The sequence below is a fragment of the Nyctibius grandis genome, chromosome 4 (genome assembly GCF_013368605.1).
Source record: "Nyctibius grandis isolate bNycGra1 chromosome 4, bNycGra1.pri, whole genome shotgun sequence".
Classification (NCBI taxonomy): Eukaryota; Metazoa; Chordata; class Aves; order Nyctibiiformes; family Nyctibiidae; genus Nyctibius; species Nyctibius grandis.
Window position 1 is genome coordinate 66,328,491 of NC_090661.1, and position 20,657 is coordinate 66,349,147.

Below are 20,657 nucleotides of genomic sequence, written 5' to 3' on the forward strand. Positions count from 1 at the left end.
AAAGTTGCTGGAATTATTCATTTTATCCCATACAGGCTTGAGATCCCCAAATGTTAAAGGTGTTATTACTTCCAAAATAGACATGAATCTTGCAGTTATCAGCGCAATATATTGCCACGTTGTGCGATCCTTTGTGCTTTTGTTTCTTGTGTTGGACAGAGATAAGAGGTAATTAGATTAGCTGGGAGGAATGTCTTACGTGAATTTGTCTTGGTTCCTTTGCAACATTTCCAGTTCCACATTCTACAAAAGTGCACATGCAGGAGATTACAGTCATATGCAAAAAAGAAAAGAAAAGTAATTAGAAGAAATGAAAGAGAACCCACTAGTGATATTGAGCTTGTAAGGGCAACAAGTTTTTGAAGAAAATGGGAAGGAAGCATGATATTGCCAGTTTGTTAGGGCAGATATTGTGCATGCAATGCTTCATTTTAGAAGGAGGTCAGCCAGCAAGGCTGAAGTCTGGTTTACCTTTGCTGGGGTATTGTTCTGGCTAAACAGTGATTTATAACAGAGGTCAAGCACAAAGGATTAGTCTTGTTAACACTTCCACATATGAATGAATGCAGATGTTTGTAACTGCAGAATGTAAGCCAATGTGGTGGTACCCACAACCTGTTTATGGAGCCTCTTTGCCCTTGCTATTGGCATGGTTTCCCCTCAGTCCATCTGCAAAGACCTCCCTTTTTGCAAGAATGTTCTTAGATGCTATGCTGCTCCCATTCATTGAGTGACAGCTGCCTCCACACATTCTTAATAAATCAAATAATTTAGAAACTGCAGCTTGACTTGCAAAGTCCAATGAACACAGTCCCATCTTTGTGCTGCTCCTCACAGAAATCCATAAGACCCCTAATTGGATCATGTCCATTGAAAACAGTAACATTTTACCCTTCTGTCTTTTACAGGTTCTCCAGCTGGGATCTGATATTCTTCCTCAGTACAAGCAAGAAGCTCCAAAGACTCCACCACACATTATACTACATTATTGTGCTTTTAAGACCACTTGGGACTGGGTCATCTTAATCCTCACCTTCTACACAGCAATTATGGTTCCATATAATGTCTCCTTCAAGACAAAACAGAACAACATTGCCTGGCTCGTGCTGGACAGTGTCGTGGACGTTATTTTTCTGGTTGACATTGTTTTGAACTTTCATACAACCTTTGTTGGCCCTGGTGGAGAGGTTATATCTGATCCCAAACTTATAAGGATGAACTACCTGAAAACGTGGTTTGTGATTGATCTTCTGTCCTGTTTACCATATGACATCATCAATGCCTTTGAGAATGTGGATGAGGTAAGTGATTGTAGTCCGCCTCCAAAGGATTGTTTTAATTAGGAATTAATTTAGGAGCATGCTCCCAGGCATCTGGCAGCAACAAGAGGCAACTGAAGCTCTGGGCAAATATGCAGGGATGGCTTAAGCTGCTGGGCTTTACATACGCAGCATTCCTGGGTTGGAGAAGAGGTGTCTTATGATTTCAGTACCATGTGAGGATGGTGTACATTAATAGATGTGGGTTTTAGAATCACTTGCTCTTCATCCAAAAGCGTTGTTGCACGTCCACATCCCAAAGGGCTGAACCAGTTGGGATGTCTCCCTGCCACAGCCTCCCTTTTCAGCTCAGACCCAGTGATTGCCTTTAAGCAGTCCTAATCCATTGCAGGGCAGACTGACAAGGCTTTACGTCAATAAGCAAAACTCTGCCTGCTCTGGCTGGAGCCAGTGGCTAATTTGCCACTGACTTATATGAAAGTAGGGAATGCCTCTGAATGAGCATTTTTAAAATCCTGCCCTAGGATTACTTTTTGAACGATACTGTAATTTTCTTTTATTTGTGATGTCTTTTTAAATGTCTGATTGAGAGGGAGGTTTATCTCCATTTTTTTTAAACAATTCTTGAGCTACTGCTGGAGTTTTAGAAACTGTTTGAGGAGAGAAAACATAAATATCTTAAATGGACACTGAATTAAAGCTTTTTAACTGTTAAATGTATTAACATTTAAGAAATTGGGCTTGCGGCATAAGATAATAGAGAAAACAAGTAATAACTATGACAAATATGCATGCACAAGCCAGTGTAGAGAAAATTCATTATTAAAATGCAACTATAATGGCATTAGGACTTGTTTTAATTTTTCTCTAGAGCCTTTTATCTTTAGGGCCATAAACAGATGAAAGAGCCTTGTTCATTTTTTGACATTTTAACAGTTTTTTCTTAGAACACTGTTGAGTGGCTTTTTTGTTGTTTTTTTTTCCTCAGTTCTCAAATTCTGCAGTTATATGTCCTCACTATGTAAAATCTATATTCTTGTTTTTTATTGCAGACTTTGGTGCAGATTTTGTAGAGCTCCTTTAAAATTCCATCCCTGTTTCTGTGCTGAGTATCATCTTTTGACATTGTTCCATTTTATTTATAGCAAATATGACAGAAGTGATAATACTTGCAGCTTAAATTCAAGATCATATGAGGGCTGCCCGTCTGGAAGCAGGTTATACAGTCAGGCTATGTTAGGAGTGGTATTATCAAGGTTGTAAATATAATACAGCTTTTTAAGGTACCAATTTCAGACTAAGAGGAACCTGATTTTTGTAAAAATGCAGCGTTATCTCCAGATTTTCCTGCTTTAATATGTAAAACAAACAGAAAACTTCTGTCAGGCAGTACAGATTTAAATGATGAACTTAACCTCTTTCTCTTATCATATAGATGGGAAATAAACCATCTGTAATATTTGTGACAGTGAAGAGAATCATTGCCACAGTGCTTTATAATTGAGGCACACTTAAAGTGGCAAACTTTAACAAAAATGTAATAACAATAACAAGGTATCATGAGCTCCAGTGGTCCTAGAGCTGCTATCATACCTTCAAACAAATGAAATATCAATTCATTTTCAATAAGAGAACCAAAAGCAGCATTTGTTTCTCATGAAATGGTGTGTTATGGCCCTGGAGCTTCCAGAAGACATTGGGGTATAACTATATATGTACTTGATTTCAAACCCCTACAACTCCTGTTTTCCCTAGTGCCTGAAAAGATTTGAAGTGATTTTTGAAAACAGGTATGTAAACAGTCAGTCTTTCCTCCTTGGGTATACATTTTCCCTTTTCTCTCTCTTCAAGGGGAGGGGTTTTTTTTTTTTGGTGATGTGTCTTCATTTGTGACATTTAAGTCTTTTGAGCTGCTCAGTGTGTTCTGGGTGATTGTAGATATTAATACTCTTTATCTTCATTTGGCTTTTAACATTTGTTTTAAATGGTACTTGTTTTCTGGGATTTAACTTTTTGACCCACTAGCAGCAGTTTGATCAATGATCATAAGTAAAGGATAAGTAAATTGATAAACTTAATTTGGAAGAAATATTCTGATTGATTAAAATGAGAGTATTTCTCGGTAGAAAGTGAGTGTTTCGTCCTTAAGGCAAGTAGGAGAGAGAAGAGTTCTTTTAGATCTTGATTCTGGTAGGTTTTAGCTTTTTATCTTGGACATTGGATAAGGACATTTGTCTTTAGCATTAAAGTTGGTGATTGTGTCATTTCAGAAAAAGTTAACAGAAAATCAGAGTTTAGTGGTAAAGACCATGGGAAAAGGTCCTGGTGCTCTTTGAGTTCTTGGTATGGTGGCGAAGGATGGACCCAAATCAGAGTGACTTGTTGTGGTGGACTTGGTAGTGTTAGGTTAATGGTTGGAATCAATGATCTTAAAGGTCCTTTCCAACCAAAACGATCCTATGATTCTATAAAAGCCAGCTGGGTGAGAGACGTCTTTTCAAATTTGTTCCCCGTTTGTGTCCCACCTCCAGCCTCTCCTGTTTCCACATAAAGCATGAAATGCACTTTTGTTAGTTGTTAAGGGACTGGGTGAGCAGGGGGGTACACCATTGCAGGGAGTTTCTTTTCCTCCCTAAGGGCAGGTCTTTCAGATATGAAGAAGAATACAGCCAAGGAAGTTCAGGTTTGTGTCTCTCCATTGTAAATGTAGCCTACTATATGTGATATAGGTGCTTGAAGGTTCTCATGCCGAAGCTGCTGAGTCATTGTATAAGATGCCTTATGCACTTGAGCGCTGTTCTATAATGTCAGAATTAAGGAGATAAATCAAAAGATTAAAAAAACAGACTGTGAAAAAAAGACCTCATTAATGTTTATAATCATGTAAAGGGCAAGTGTCATGAGGATGGAGCCAGGCACTTCTCAGTGACATCCCTTGACAGGACAAGGGGCAATGGGTGCAAGCTGGAACACAGGAGGTTCCGCATAAATAGGAGGAAAAAACTTCTTTACGGTGAGGGTGACCGAACACTGGAACAGGCTGCCCAGAGAGGTTGTGGAGTCTCCTTCTCTGGAGACATTCAAAACCCACCTGGACGCGTTCCTGTGTGATATGGTCTAGGCAATCCTGCCCCGGCAGGGGGATTGGACTAGATGATCTTTCGAGGTCCCTTCCAATCCCTAACATTCTGTGATTCTGTGATTCTGTGAAAAGGAAATGTGAGTTTTCTTACTGAGGGTTGGAGTTCTTCAATGGCAGTCAGTCTTGGCCAGAGTAGGAACAGTGTCGTTTTCATCATGGACAGCATTAGGTCAAGGCTAGAGTCTTGTGAAATTCCCACCTGAGGCAAACATGACTGCAAATCAAAGTTATTTTGTTGTTGATTAGATGTAGAGCCTCGGTAGAAGGATATGATGAAAAGGATTATGAGACACAAATTGACAATTGGGGAGGATTAAGGTGATTTGAGGCAGACTTAGAGGTGTAGGTTTCCATTCCCAGAGTTACAGAGCCAGGCTGATACAGTCTGTTCAGGGGGGTTTGGATGTATGACAAAGAAGGGGAAAGCTAAGATAAAGAGAGAGACCTTGCAGAACACAGAGTGATCTAAATTGATGTGATGGATGAGGAATTAAGTGGCTAAGTGGTATTGAAACGGTAGGAAAACAAGGTAAAGTACACTGGAGAAAAATGAGCTGAGAGAGAGGAAAGTGGAATCCTTAGTGGGATACGTATTTTGTTTAAGAAAATTGGTAGGATGATAAACCTAGAAATCAGAAAAATGCATGGCATCTTTCCTAATTGGGAAACATTACTTGCACTGAAATACATTCTGCCTAAACCAGAACCATACAGAAAACCTTTCATATATAGAAGTGTGAGAAGGGACACTATAAAACACGCTGAGGAATACAGCCAATTTTCAAGGTATGAACTAGAATGGAGAGTGTGTGCTTGGAGTATCTGAAACTAGGCTGATTTTTTTTTTTTAAATAAAAGAGTTCTCTGAAACTTCAGATTTATTCCAAAAGAGCACATCTGTCTGTCTGTCTCTTCTTTCAAATTAAAAAAATAAAGAAAAAAAGTTTGGACTAATGGGCGATATGGTGTTTGAATCCAAAGATTTTGGTCACATGAAGTTCCTATCGTTAATTAGGCTGTGAAGTATGTAGCAACTGGAAATTTGATTTTTGTCTTGGAGTTACGTGCCACTTGAAGCAATTCTAATTTTTTCACTGAGTACTTAGCTATATGTAACCATTCTTTCCATTCATGTATGCAAGGCCACTTATTTCTGAAATCATGACTCCCTACTTTTGAAGCTAAAGAATTATGTTACCTTAGGCTTAGCCTTTATATGTGTTCTGCCTACTAGAGAGAGATAAATATCCAACCTGTCAGTCTGGGCTACCAAAAGGTTGTTTATAACATGGGTAACCATCAGTTCCATACAAGTCACAATTATCAGAGTCACACTGTGCTGAAATTGTCAGCAGATGGGTTTACAGTGTGCCTGAGGATGCTGATCTGATTGCTTGTTCAGATATGGTCAAACCATGCTACAACTCCCTTTGGGACCAAATGAGTGTATTTACATCCCAGCGAAACCAGGATATTGTGCAGGTGCTTGGCTCTTGTCCCCACATAGAGCCATGCGATTGGGAGTGTACCTGGAGCTGGAAGGACCTCAGGTACCCGCACTCAGGTACAGGTATGCTGATACAGTGCTGCTGAGGGCTGCATTTGAGCCTCTGTAAATTAGTAGATAGAATAAATTTTCCACAGGCTAGGTGGATGGACAAGCTTTTTGGCCAAATGGAAAATGCTTCCACAAATGAAGTGTTAAATACAGCTGAAAAAGCCCCCTTTGGTATTTGGAAAAAATATTGGTGTCGTCTTTTTTCTTTTCTGGGAATTTTCACTGAGATTCTTGAATTTCTGAGTTTGTAATGAAACAGAACCTTGATCTCATCTCTGCCAGAAACATGACTCTAAAATGACATGGCACATACTCCGAAGAATGGGACTGGATGTCAGGACAGTACATACAGATAGCTAAATAGATGGTTTTCAAATGAGTTGTATAAAAGATCATCCTTTCTGCAAAAATTAGTTTTCATGAGCAAATGGCTGGAAGTGAAAGCAGACAAATTTAAATGGCCTGAAACTCTGAATTTCTATGTCTATTGTTTAATAATTCAAGACTACATGACCCAATGGCCTTTAAAATTTAGTGATCTGTGTAGGACATATTAAGGCATGGAATCCTTGTAATTGTAATCTTTTAATTACTATTATTGATCTGTTTCAGTGGTGGCAGAAACTTCTTTGCATTACTGCAGTTAATAGCAACTAAAATAGCAATGTCTGTAAATTGAAAGCAAATAAAAGCTGCAACAACTAGTTTAGCCATATTCACATCTGCAGTGCTTTACTGCAAACATTCCCTTTTTGGGAGGTATTTGAAGAAGGGTTTATGGACCCCACTCTGAGTGGCATATGCAAGGTGAAGATAAATTGGTGTGTTTCAAGAATGTGGCTTTGGCTCTGAAATGAAGTCTATTGCTAGCTACCTTTCTTAAATCTATGTGGCTGACATGGAGAAAATAATTCCCAGAACTAAATCCCTGCTGCACCCAAGTGTTAAACTCTGATGAAAACTGCTAGCAACATAATGACAGACGCACTAAGCCTGGGACCTGGCATTTTCCCCTTTGTTATGCAGTTGGAAGGCAATTAAATATGAAGAATACTGTCATCCTGCTGTAGTGTGCAGAAAACCGCAATATAATAATACAATGACTTGGTTACGGTGTCCAAATATGAATGTATCTGCCTTAGGCATATATTGTATAGCTGGTCAACTGTATTTACCCCTTATCACCCCTATCACCCCATCACACTTAGCTGCAGAATTGCACCATGTCTCTTTAGCTTTTATTCAAGCTAAGGTTTTATTCAACTTCTGCGCTGTGTAATTACTAGATTTTTTAATGCTATATAAGGTCTGGGATATTTCTGCAGGATCGCCTGTGGAGACACATGAATGTCATCTTGATGTGAGGGGCAACTTGTGAGAGGAAGTGGCTGAGATGGAGTTGATGCAGGGGGTGGTGAGAGGGCAGGCAGGATTCTCTCATGAGATGGATGTGACCTGGTAGCCTTGTGCTGCACAGCTCTGATTCGGATTATGGCATACTGAACTTTAATTATATGTCTCAGTGGTCTTTTTTCCCTTTTTTTTTTTAATGTATTGTTTGTGTTACTGGGAAGCAGTTGTTGGGAAGCTGTTTAAATCTGTATTAAGTGATGCAAAGTCCAATTGGGGCAAATTGTGTGTGGAGTACTTTCAAGGGAAGCTTCGAGTCCTGCATGATCCCTTTGCTCGCAAAGGAGGGGAAGGCTTACAATGGAGACGAGGCAAATGAAATAATCCGGTCAGATACTCTCTGAAATAATGCTGATGGGAGTAGTGCAAATCCACATTACTGAGATTGCTGTACACAACCTTCAAAGGGAGGAAAAGAGTCGCAGGCTTAGGGACGGGCAATTGCTCTGCACAAAATGGAGCCAAAGTACAGCCTTGGAGAAACTAACTGCATGGCTAATAACAGAATTAGCAGAGTTTTACTAGCAAGACAGCCTTGTAACTTGGTATGATTCTTTATTTTGTCAAAAAATGGGTTGGTGTTACTTATGCCCCTTGGCGTCAGGGATATGTGTAGTTCCAGAAGTACCTGCAGAAACATTGCAGCTCAGGTTACTCTCTCCAGATATTTCTTCTTTTTTCATTCCTATATTGGGATAGGATACTTGTCGTTTGTTGCTGGCATGAAACTATCAGCTAAGTTCCATATCCTGCTCAGAAGCTGTCCTGACCAATGGGACACACCTTCCTCTCCCTCCCATTTCATCCTCCATCCACCTTCCCTAAGTAAATGAAAATTACCAGGTTTTAAGATATCATCCTCTTTTTCCCCTGGTTGGGCACCCTTATGCTCTAACAAATAAATAGTGCAAGATGCCACATCCCACTTAACTTGATTCTACAAGAAATATTTTGAAATTGGCCTTCTTTTTAGAACCTCAGTTATTCACTGTTTGAAATGTACTGTATTATATAGTTGTGCCATAAACAATTCACTAGAAGTTTATTTATAATGTTATAGCTTATTGACATTTGTGTTGGGGGAAAAAAAATATGAAAAGCTCCCTCATCCTCCTGGAAAAAAAAGATAAATCCCAAGCAGTAAATTTAGAGGTGCTTTCAGAGACTGCATGAGAAAACCTACTTGTTTTCATTTTGCTGTAAGGACTCAATTTTGTGCTCACTGTAGTCACTACTCCCATTGCTACCCCTGGTGCAGGGTCAAGTATTAAATGGACTCTGCTTGTATCTGGACCCAGGATCTAGATAGCCTGTGCAGAAGCAAAGCCCCTTACTCCCATGTGGACATACATAATTGAATGCAACCCTAAATTCAGTTCTTAAAGTGGTGATAAATCAGAAAAGTTGCGTGTTTTTTTTTTCTCATTCCAGCATTTTGATTTGTAACTATGCAACTTTATTACATTAATTGTTTACCTAAAAAAAAGGGTTTCTGAGATATGTTGGAAGATTTATTTTAACATTTACTCCAGTAAAGAAGCATTAAGGAGCTAACTAGGGATTTTGGAGCTAAGCTCTATTTAAGTAGCTAAGCTCAAAAATTTCTTTTGGGAATCATTTGCTGGTTAAATTTCAAACAGCCTATATGTCCTCCTGGATACTCCTGCACTGCACCGAAGAATACCTTCTGGAGATGTGCCTGCAGGCTCACCTGCTCTTGTTGGCAAGAGCTCACCATTTCAGTTATTCCCAAAACCTGTAGTCACTTTGTTTTCTTTCACATCGTGTACCACCATGTAGCAACTGCTCGGTGAAGATTGCCCAAGGTTTACAAAAACGGTGCCTTTTTCACTGCTTCAGCACCAAATGCTAAGCTATACCTTGACTTTAAAGAATCAGCTAAGTGATTAGTTTGGGTGAATTTATTTTTCTGTAATTACTTCTGATGAGGGAAAGATAATGAAAGTTTTACCTATGCTTCTTTAAATAAAATATTTGGATTGTATTTCAAAATGTGCTAAGCATAGGATTCATCTGATGAAACACAGGGCCAGGCATAGTCCACCAGGAGATACAGGCACGTTCAGGGTATGGCTCCCCATGTTCTAAGATGTGTCTCCAAAATAGGTCTGAGGAGTCACCCTGCCCTCGAATGCCTATTTCTCACCGTTGACTGTAATGACATGCTAGTGTGACTAGCTCAGGTGCAGACCCCTCCACGATGCAGTTTAGGCTGAGATGAGAGGCATCCTGCACTTGAGACTGTATTTGCCTCACTTCAACTTTTCAAAGGATAAAAACAAAAGCAGAAAAAAAATAATAGGAGTAAAACTCACAGGAACCTTTTGAGTCACTGAGTCATTGGCTTTGGTGGGCAAGTTCATCGTATCACCCTTCCTATAAACTGGTCAAAATCTGTCTTAACTCATCGCGTCTGCAGATCTGTCTTAATTTGCAGTCTGCGCATTTGTCCCTGTGCCAGCCTTCTTGGTTAAATATTTCTTTTCCTTCCCTCATATTGAACAACATCCCTTGATACGCTTAGAAAGAACAGTCATCCCCCTCCACCTGCACAAACATGCCTATTTTCCTTCCCTTAACACGCCTATTTTCCTTTCCTTAATCTAAGCAAACTCATCTTGTCTAGAAACCTCTTTGTTTTAAATTTTATGAAAATTTTCCTGGCCTTTCCAGGTGCCTCTGTCTGCACACAGTCAAGTTTGAATACATCTCTTTAGGACAGAGCTGTATGTATTACTCCAGGCGGAGAATTCATTGGGGTTTGGCTTTTCCTCTTGACAGCTGAAACACTCAGCTGATCTGTCCTGGAACTGGATTAACCTTTTCTGTGAATGCAACACACTGATTGCTCTGAGTCACTGTGGGGTTAACCTGTATACCCGAAGATTTCTTTTTCTCAGTCATTTTCAGCTAAAGAGCTTTGCAGTAGTAGAAATTTTTGTTAATTTGCCCTGTAATGGATGCCCTTGAGACTCTGTATTGTTAAGCTTTATCACATTTTCCTTTATTCCCACCCAGTTATTCTTTGCACTGACAGTGTGCTCCAAAGGTGTGCCATCAGCAGATTTCAAGAGGATATAATATTTCTGCTTACATCACTAAGAAAGCAACTAAGTCACTGAGAGTTGTCACTTGTAACCCTTACTAGACTTCTTTTGTGTGGTCTCCATTTTGCCATCCTTTTCTCAGTCACCTTACAACCCCAGATGTAGTCCCTGTTTTCTCTGTGTTTCCTAATAATGTCACCTGCTGCTTTACTGAAAAATGCATTTCTTTTCTTTAGAAAATGGGGCATGTTATCAGAGGAAGCCGTCAGGAAAACTTGGCTAGATCCCAGCTAACCTAAGCTTAGCAAACCTATTGCTGCACTGATTGCATTTTGATTTAACTCCATGTTTCTAATTACTCTTTCCCTTAACATTTGTTCAGATAATGTATCTATTTTCTTCTTGATGCATTACCTTTTCTGGAAAACATCAACATCATCTTTGAAAACTAAAGCTAAGAATTAATTTAATTTTTAGCCCGAGCCTGGATTATTTTTACGTTGCATCTTGATCCCTTTTGTTGTTCTTTTTTTCATTTATAAATGTGAAGAATCTTTGAGTATTTGTTTTAATGTTCTTTACAAGGAAAAGTGCAACCTGACATTTGGCAATTCTCACTTTATCCCTATTGTTTTTACCCTTTAAGGTGTAGCTTTCTGTTGATCAATTTTTTATTTCTCATATATTGTCAATTCTCTGTTTCTGTTTTCTTCTTTTGGATTATTATTTATTTAGAACTGATGCCCAGCTTTACAAGTTTTTCGCGTTCTTTGAGATACAACCACTGGATATTTTGTACCTTTTGATGTAAGGACCTTCCAGCTGTCCTCTGCTGCCAGGTGCCTGACTCTCCTATCTCTCAAAGTCCAGTTGTCTTCACTTGTTACTGTCTATAGTTCAGTGTACTATCATTTATAATTTACCAGCTCTTGCCCTTTTGAGATCAAGAAGCCCATTCCAGTTTACTTTGTGATTGTTCATTTTTTTTATGAACTGATTCAATTCCTTCTTCAAGCCAGTGGGGACTTCTTCAAAAACCTATCAGAACCAAATGTAGTGTAGCGTCACTTTCTGTGGAGTAATTTGCTATTCCATGAAGAAATAAGCATGCCGTTGCATCTGCAGAAAATCTCAGCCTACTGTTATTAATAGCATTTATTCTCCACGCTCATATCGAGGAAGATAAGTCTCACATTGTGAGGTAGTGCTCTGTGATATCCATCTCTGTAAAAACATAATACAGGTTTGGATGCTGCCCAGATCCGGGCTATCCACATTTCTAAGGATGGGTTTAATTTCTCCACCCCTATGCTGTGTAAGTGATAGGTTTCAGCTTCTTTGTATTCAGTGGGAGGGGAGAGAGACAGCTCTAGGAGGTGATTCATCCCATCCCCACTGTCTGAGATGGATTGAGTGAATCACTCTTCTGACATGCCTCTGTCTTCACTCACCAGGGAGGAAAGCTGGACGATTCACATAGACTGGGTGGCTGGTTGTAAGGTTGCAGCATTACGTGAGATGAATCCCACACCCGGAGGGTGGTCAGAGCTTGGTCGTGGTGTGGCTGTGGCTTGTGCAGGTGTGCTCAAGCTCAACTTACATGAAACCATTTTGCTCTTGCACAGAGATAAAGGGCTCAGCCTGGACTGCAGACTCCTCAGAGGATTTGATCACTTTAATGGCTAGTTTTGATGAATGCAGGTTGCTGTAATTGCTTGTGTTTAGCAACTCTAAGCATATTAGCCCAAATTTAGCTTAAGAAGGTCTGTATATACTGCAATCACACCTTTGACTGCAGTGGCAACATGCCCTACAGCCTTTCATAGAAAGGTTCCCAGCTCTGATTCTTGGCCACTCCATAAATTCTTCAAAACCAGAATGTGCTGAACATCAAAACGTAGTGAAAAGCTCTTCTTTTTTTCCCTCTGACCTTTTCTGAGACAGTGTTTTCTGTTAAATGATGCAGTACCGATCTCCATTTTCAGAGCTGGGAGGATTTCAGTTTTAGAACACAACTAAAATACGTTTCATTTTTTTGTTGCTGTTGCATATGTGCCCACAGCTAACAACAAATAAATAAAAAATCATGGAGTGAAATCTAATAGAAAAAGTGCCTGGAGTTAAAAACACATTGTTCCATAACAGAAGAAAAAAATTTATGCACGAATTTACCATTTCAGCATACTGGGATTTAATTTTGAGGTTTAAGCAGATTTTAGTATATTTAGATGGTAAAAACTAATGACTGTTTTTGTTTATATTTTACTGTTTTAAACATTTATGCAATAATTTCCTACTGCAGAAAAGACTTATTAGATTAGCAAGTAACTAGCTGAGTAAATCTTCTACATCTTTTACAAAGATGCAGCTCTGCTATTCTGTTGCTCCTTTAGTGTAGACCAAACTCCAGTCTCTCTTCCCTGGTTTAGCCGGACATCTCTGACACTCATACTAACTAGAATGATTTCCTGCACTTGTTAACCTTCATTTTCCTTTGGTGACAATGTTCCCTTTATCCTCTTGCATGTTTGTCTCTTGACCCCTGTATAACATGGCTTTGACAGCTTCATCCTTCCTATTGCCTGGATTATCAGGGATTCATTAAGCGCAAGACAACTTAGCTCCCTGTTCTTGTTGGAGGTGCAGAGGTCTGTTCCCATGGTGTGTATTGCAATTGCAGGAAACATCTTTCTCAGCCTTTTGGTCAGAAAAGTTTAGCCAAATGCAGACACACAGTGTAGACACTTCTTTCATCCCGGAAGACTGAAGTTTGGCAATGTGGTAACATCTAGGATCTGAAATGGCAAGATTCGGGTAATTTTAATAGGAAGGAATGGTCCCTCTGCATTTCAGACTGAGCACTGTCATCACTCGTGCCTCCACTATCAAACTGAATTTCCTTTCTTAGTATATCAAGAGAATTTGAGAACACAGACTTTGCAATGTGCATATGTCAATAAACTTGGGCTTTGTTTAATCACGAATGGCTAATTTAATTCCAAGTTGAACATCCATTCCTCAAAAGTGTCTTTCTGGATAAATTTGACATTGTCTACATCCTTTGTGGTGGCTTCAGCTGTCTGCTAAATAGAAACAGCGGTACAAAAAGAGCTGGTTCAGAGCTACTGCTTATGTCCTCTCCTGATCCAATGGCCTTAGAAGTCACTGGGAATGTCTCCTGTGACTCACACTTGTAACAATGAAGTCGATGATGTGTATCAGATAGGAATTTGGTTCCCAACTTGACACACAAGGTACAATTCTGGAGTAGGTGTTTTTTCAGTTAAAAGATTTCTGCAGCTGAGACGAGTGAAGATGAGCAAGCTGAATGTCCTCATCTGATTAAGACATGATCAAATACATTAATCAAAACCTCAAGGGGCAGGATTGGATGCTTCATAACATAATGAGATATTCTCAGCCAGAGAACACAGACAAGCAGATATTACAGACAATTGGCCCAATTGACTAAACATAGCAATAGTGACAGATGCTCCTTCCAGAAGGTTGGACTTCAGTGTCAAAAACGGGCGTTATTTACACAATGCTAGTGCCAATCAGGATTACATGCTCTATTCAAGGTTTCTAATCACCTCTCTATTCCTTGAGTGCTGAGGTTACTTCAGTTAGAGCAGGTGCTCATCCTTTAGTAGAAGAGTTTCCAAAATATTCATTATGGAGCATAAATACAGTTAAAAATGAAATTAAAGGCAGCCAGCAATTAGTTGAGTTTAGAACACTGAATTTCTTAACAGCCCAGACTTAATTCAAGGCACTTAGTCTTTCACATGATTTCCACCAAAGAGATCGTTGCTGAATCTTGGGCAGAACTTTGTGCAATTAACAATTGTGCATTTATCATCAGGCAATTTTTTTAAGTATAAAGGTACCAGCTTGACCCAACCCAGTACTTAAACAGTGTGATGCCTCACATGTTCATTTAGTATGTGCTTAATTGCTTTTTCCTAGGTAGTGTTTTATGGAACAGGCTTTCAAAGCTTTCAATATTGTCTATATATTTTGCAAGATTAGACATGAAATGTGAATGCTTAATAAATATATCTCTGATTTTTTGGCCTTAAAGTAGTGGGTCAGATTGAACTGGCTTTAAGAGTTACAGTGAAACTTACTTAAATGAATTACTCTTTGGAAAGAATACATTTCAATGTCAGCTAAAATGAAACATTTGTCTTTGTTTTATACATAAGAGATGTGATTGTTATCTGTGCTTAGGAAAAAAAAATAATCACAGCACAAACTTTCTCCTAGACTTTGAAATAAAATCTCTATTTTTGTATTAGTTGTACAACTGCTAAACTGTCCATGTAACTTAGAGAGAGAAGATGTACTATGGATGGAGGATGAAAAGTCAGGCTGTAAAGGCTCCTGATCAAGGATTGACTCTCGACTTGGATTTGTGCAGTAGAAAGTGCAATGTAAGCCTTGCCACTGGGACAAACATAAACTACTGGGTACAAAAAGAGGACTCCCAAGTTTAGATTCCAGGTCTCTAACTCCTTCCCTAGCCTTAATCTTGGTAATGAACAGTGACTCTTTAAGTAAAATGGAAATAATGCGTATCAACTTGACCAACACAATAGGACCGGATCCTACAAAACCACACCCTGCTGTTTTCTCCCTCTGATTTCACAGCAAGTTGTAAACTTTCAGGATCAGGGATAATTCACTGAAACACACTGCAGATTAATTAATTCTGAAATACACTATTAAACAACTCTGTAGTTTTCTTTTTTAATGTAGGTACTGTTTCTGTGGGTTGTGACCCTTATTCAGTAGTCCGTTGGCCCTGGTCCATTGTGTAATGAGCATTGTAAAAGACTTTCCAGTTTATTGGACAAGTTGGCAGTTCAGAGTGCCTCACAGACATATATTCCAAAGCAAATAAGTAGATATACATTTAGATGGAAATAAGAATGATAAAGTAGATCTGTGTCTTGTGTAAATGCAAAATACAGAAATCAAAATGGGAAAATTCCGCTTCCCTCCGTGGTATTAGTCATCATGAAAGCTTGAATGCAAATATAGAACTTCAATTTATTACGGATTTGGGGATCTGAAACAAATTCCAGCAGGATTTGAAAAGCATACAAGAACTTTGTCGAACAGATTACATCTAGAAATATCAGGTGTATGTTACCCTTCAAATATTAGTTGTGAAAAGAAACAGAGGTACAAAAGAGATTAATGTTTTTCTGGTATGGAAAACTCCAGAAACTCCAGTCTTTTACTGTTTGATAATATAATTAGCCAGTGTTTTGACTAGACTGATTTGATAATGATGCATAGAAAAGGGCAATTTAATCTTGGCACAGTAGCTAGGAATGTTTGCCTCATTGCTTTCCATGTCTTAATTTCTACTTTAAATTAAATGCCTTCAGCTTCTGAATGTTTTATATTAGAAACCTTCCTTTGCAAACCTTCTATTTTGAGCCACTAATTAATTTAATGTGCAAGTTAGGTATGTCATGGGATTGCAATAGATCAGGAACGTATTTTTCTTCTCTTTCTGCATCTGTAAACTCTATTAAATACATTGCAAAACATTTGTGCATTGAGGAGGACATACACATTTCTTGTTCCCCCTCAGACATTTCTATTAACTTTTTGATGGTCCTTGTGCTTCTATTCCCTAAATATTTGTACTTCCATTTATTTATACTTCATTTATCTTGTGTGAAAAAAAAACACCACACGAATACTTGCCTTTGGAAAATATCTGCAATATCTGTTGATTGGAAAGCAAATGAACCCTATGTGCAAAGGCATGGAGCTCTCTTACCAGTGCCTTGTGGTCTGTATTACCCTCACTCAGAAAGATGATGTGCCCACAGTTGTTAGTTCCATGTTCAGTCAGTGAGACATCATACAAATAACAAAATATACAGAGTTAGCAGCGGTGAAGGATAATATGAGGTGGAGGCTGTTGGACTAGGGGAAGTTACCTGGATGAGAGGAACAACAGACAGATTTCTCTGTAGATACCCATTATGATTACTTTCTGTCATTTCTTTTGAGCATCTGTGAATGCTGAGGGTGGTTGAAGTTGGTGGACCCCTGCTTTGGTCAGAATAGCAATCCTCTGCTTGAATTTAAGAGAGTACTGTTGTTCTATGAGAAGCTTCGAGAAGACTCCCCTTGGATGGTGTAGTTCAAAGCAGAGTCTCCCATTTACTTCAAACTGGCAAAGTATCGAATCCCTCCTTTTTGTAATAAACATGCCATTTCTCACTTTGGATTCCACAGAACTCTTCTGTTATTTGGAAAGACTGAGCTTGAACGAAGTAATTTATCCACTTAATGAATGCCAAAATTGATTTACCTTGATGAGGACAGAAGTACTGGAGGGGGAGGAGGGTTTGATCTTGTATTTTGTCATCTGGAGCATGAAAAAATTGTATAGAAAGATTTAAAGCAGATGCAGGAATCGCTGTAATTCTGTGTTAACCAGCAGGATATTTCAGATGAAATAATAATGTTTATTCTTTTCTAGGGGATCAGTAGCCTCTTCAGTTCCTTAAAAGTGGTGCGTCTTCTACGACTCGGTCGAGTTGCCAGGAAGCTGGACCATTATCTGGAATATGGTGCTGCTGTACTGGTACTTTTGGTGTGTGTATTTGGACTGGTGGCCCACTGGCTAGCCTGCATATGGTACAGCATCGGGGACTACGAGGTTATAGACGAAGTCACTAATACAATCAAAACAGATAGCTGGCTCTACCAATTGGCACTGAGTATCGGGACACCATATCGATACAACACCACTGGCTCAGGGCAGTGGGAAGGAGGACCCAGTAAAGACTCCTTGTACATATCCTCTCTCTACTTTACCATGACAAGCCTTACAACAATAGGATTTGGAAACATAGCACCAACCACTGATGGAGAGAAGATTTTTTCGGTGGCCATGATGATGGTTGGCTGTAAGTAGAATTTGATTTTATTGTGTTTAAGCAAAAGGTAGTTGTATAGCTAGTATGATGGTTGCACAGCAGACTTGCTGTATGCTTTCGTGACATCCTAAAAAATCTGAAGTACCTGTAAATAATCATGAAATGAACTTGAAATTATTGAAAACAGGAATTGAAATTGTGTGGTTGCTGTAGCTTTTAAATTGTTTGCGAGACATACATAAGCGTGCTTGGTAATAATTTTATATTGAGGTCAGGGCCTCTTCTTTACGCTTTAAAGATGGCTTTGATTGTGTTTGAAAGGTCTTGGCTGGAATTTGGTTAAAAGTTACCATGTATATTCAAATTCAAGTAGTCTGATTGAGTTTTGCTTATAAACTTGCACAGGCTTGAAAATATTTGAAGTGGTTTTAGCCAGTTCTCAAAACACCTAGTGATTTCATAAGGCGATTGTGTGCTTTATGGCGCTGTTTTGACTTACAGGTCTTGATTTTATCTCCTGGATGTGGTGACCTTTGTCACCAGCAAAGCTAGAAGTGAAGGAAATCTATATTATACCTATAAATCAATATACCAGGAAATCTATATTGCATTGTCAATCTATATTGACACTATATTGCACCTCTTCTCTGCTTCCTGCTGCTTCCTTCTTGTTGTTGGCAACAATAGTGGAAAAGCACGTTTCTCATTTCATGTGCTGCCAAAGGTTAGATCATGGAGCAGCTCTCCAGGTTAACAGAAATCTTCAAAATGCAAAATAAAGACTGCTGAAAATGTTAATATCATTTGGGAGAATTACTTTTCTGTTAAATAAATAATGCTTGGTATTTCTCTGATGCTTTCTATTTTCTGAGCTCCATACAAACACTAAGCAATTATGTAACAAGACAGCAAACAAAACCTTTTGAAAATAAGATCTGCATAATCTCTGATAATTATCTCAGCTAACACTTTGAGCTCATCTCAGAGAAATACTGAACTATAAAAAAGGAAGTTTTCTTACTAAAGTCTTTCTAGAACTTTAGAAGATTAAAGCCATTTGTTTGGAGATTTTTAAACGCTTTTTAAAAAGAGAAGTTGCAGTTTTAGGACTCCTCTTGCAGCATGGTGCAATGAAATTTCTGCTGAACAGCATCTTTACATGATGGGTTGATGTGTTTCAAAACATTTTGAAGCCCATAAAAAGCAAATCCCTAAGCTAGAGCATTAATGTGCCATTGCAGATAGGCCATAGGAAAGCTATAGGTGCTGATTAGCCGTTTGTTGGAACTGCTTTGTGGTATTTACAGAAGGCTGGTCATTTGGAGAATAGAGTGGGTCTAGAACATTTTAAATATTGTAATTTTTACTTCCCTTGGCTTTTGTGGGGGCTTCTGTTGCTCTGCAGAGGAAGGTCTCACAGAAGGAACTAAGCAGCTGTGGTAAATGAATTAAGGTAGGATGAGAGACATAAAAACATAATGAATAATAATATTAATATTAATAATAGTAATAATAAAATAGATACATGGCCTCAGTAAGTGAAAAGGAAATGGAACTTGTAACCTGCTTTGTATTTGTTCTAGGTGGAGTGTACTCTTGCTTTTTCATCTCTGAAACACATGTTAAAGATGGGGAATACACACAGCAGTAACAAAGTTGACATTTACAACAACCTGTGTATGTGCCACTGGCTGATTTTAATAGTTTTCGTAAATGTTACCTACAAAATTATTAAATGTACATGTCAAGTTTATAAGTGGTACCTGTAAGCTTAGTACTTGGAAAACCATGTGTAGGTTTATAGGCTTTTGGACAAATTCAAAAGTAGAATCTAAAATTCAAGAAGCATGGTAAAAGGACAGTTAAGTTGCTTATTGCATAAAAATAATGCCATCAAAATAAATGTTTCTTCTCTTGCGAGTGAGGTGAAGAGCATTGTAGCATACAGGAGGGCTAGAGACAGAAGAAACCTTCTTTTTAGATTATTTGTGAGTGTAAAAAATGCTCATTTATGATCAAATGATTGAATCTTTTGTAAATATATCAATGAAGATTTGAAGATTTTCAATTCATGCATATCAATGTGATGACTGCTCCTGAAATCTAAAGGAGTTACTTGGTTGATTGAATACTCATTAGAAAATATGCCACTTTCCAAATAGATACTGGTCACGGGCTTTATACTTGCAATATTTCTGCAAAGAGATCAGACCTGCAGGATTGTATAAACCTGCTTTGCAGTGCCAGCTGCCAAAAACATGACAGCCTGAACACCAAAATGGGACAGGAAGGCGCAACAAATAGCTGATGGAAAACGCAGCTCCTCAGGCAAAGTGGCCAGTGAGCTTGGGAAAAGGATCTGGCCCTAAGAAAAGGTGCAAGTAAGAACTGAAAATTACTCATTTGAGTTGTTTTCAAAACAAGATGTTTCAGTTTTTCTTTTGAAACAGTGTTTTGAGATAAAAATTCAGCAAAATTCAATTACAGTTCAACCAATAAAAAACTCTGGTCCCTGAACTAACTCATTACAAGCAGAGAGAGACTGTGAAACACCTTTGGTAGTTTTCCTGCAGAAGTTTGCTAATACCAAGAGTTGATATTGGCAGCGTCTTTTCTAACAGACTGTGCCAAATAAATGTCTTAAACTTAGTGCTGGAATCGGAGATAGTAATTCATCACAATCCCAGCTGCCTACTCATGCAAGCTTCAGATATGAAAGAAAATCTTTGCTGCATTGTCAGCTAGCAGCGGCTTATTCTGCAAGCCCGAAGTTTCCTGTTCGTGCTGGCAAAGTTATCGGGACCTGCGAGGAGTATTTGGAGAGATTTGCAAATCCTTCTGGTGGGCAGGATTGCAAAATGGTGTACTTGTTAAAAATAGCCGAATTAAGATTCTGTAGCTGCTGATAAAGCATTGCTCGGTGAGGGGTGGTGGCGGGGGAAACCCAGATGAATGGGGATGCTTTTCAGTTTGATTGATAGTTTGTCACTTGGTTGTTCACTGCGGACAGAATCAGGTGGGATATTTAGACTGAAATGCATCACCTGTCTTGCAGGAAAGAGAGCTTTGAATAACGTAACCTCACCTTGCGGAGCTTTCTTCAGATTTCTTTTTGCCTCACTTGCTCTTTCTTGCTATTCAGTGCTATTCAGCAATATGTTTTTCTGTTGCTTCTTGACACTTGAAAAGCTAAAAATAGCAGACATAAAGCATCCTATGACAAGGGAGCAAAGTTTTTACAAGGGTTATTGTTTAAATACACTTTCTGCATTGCTGCCTAGAGTTGCT

General features: G+C 38.7%; 1 protein-coding gene across 1 annotated transcript in view; it reads left to right on the forward strand.

The window, feature by feature from the left end:
• KCNH5 (potassium voltage-gated channel subfamily H member 5) overlaps positions 1–20,657 on the forward strand; it is a 157,920-nt gene that overhangs the window by 41,829 nt on the left and 95,434 nt on the right. The window contains exons 6-7 of the mRNA XM_068399126.1: positions 909–1,301; positions 16,970–17,399. Coding sequence (XP_068255227.1) covers positions 909–1,301; positions 16,970–17,399 — 823 coding nt within the window. The remainder of the gene's footprint in view (positions 1–908; positions 1,302–16,969; positions 17,400–20,657) is intronic.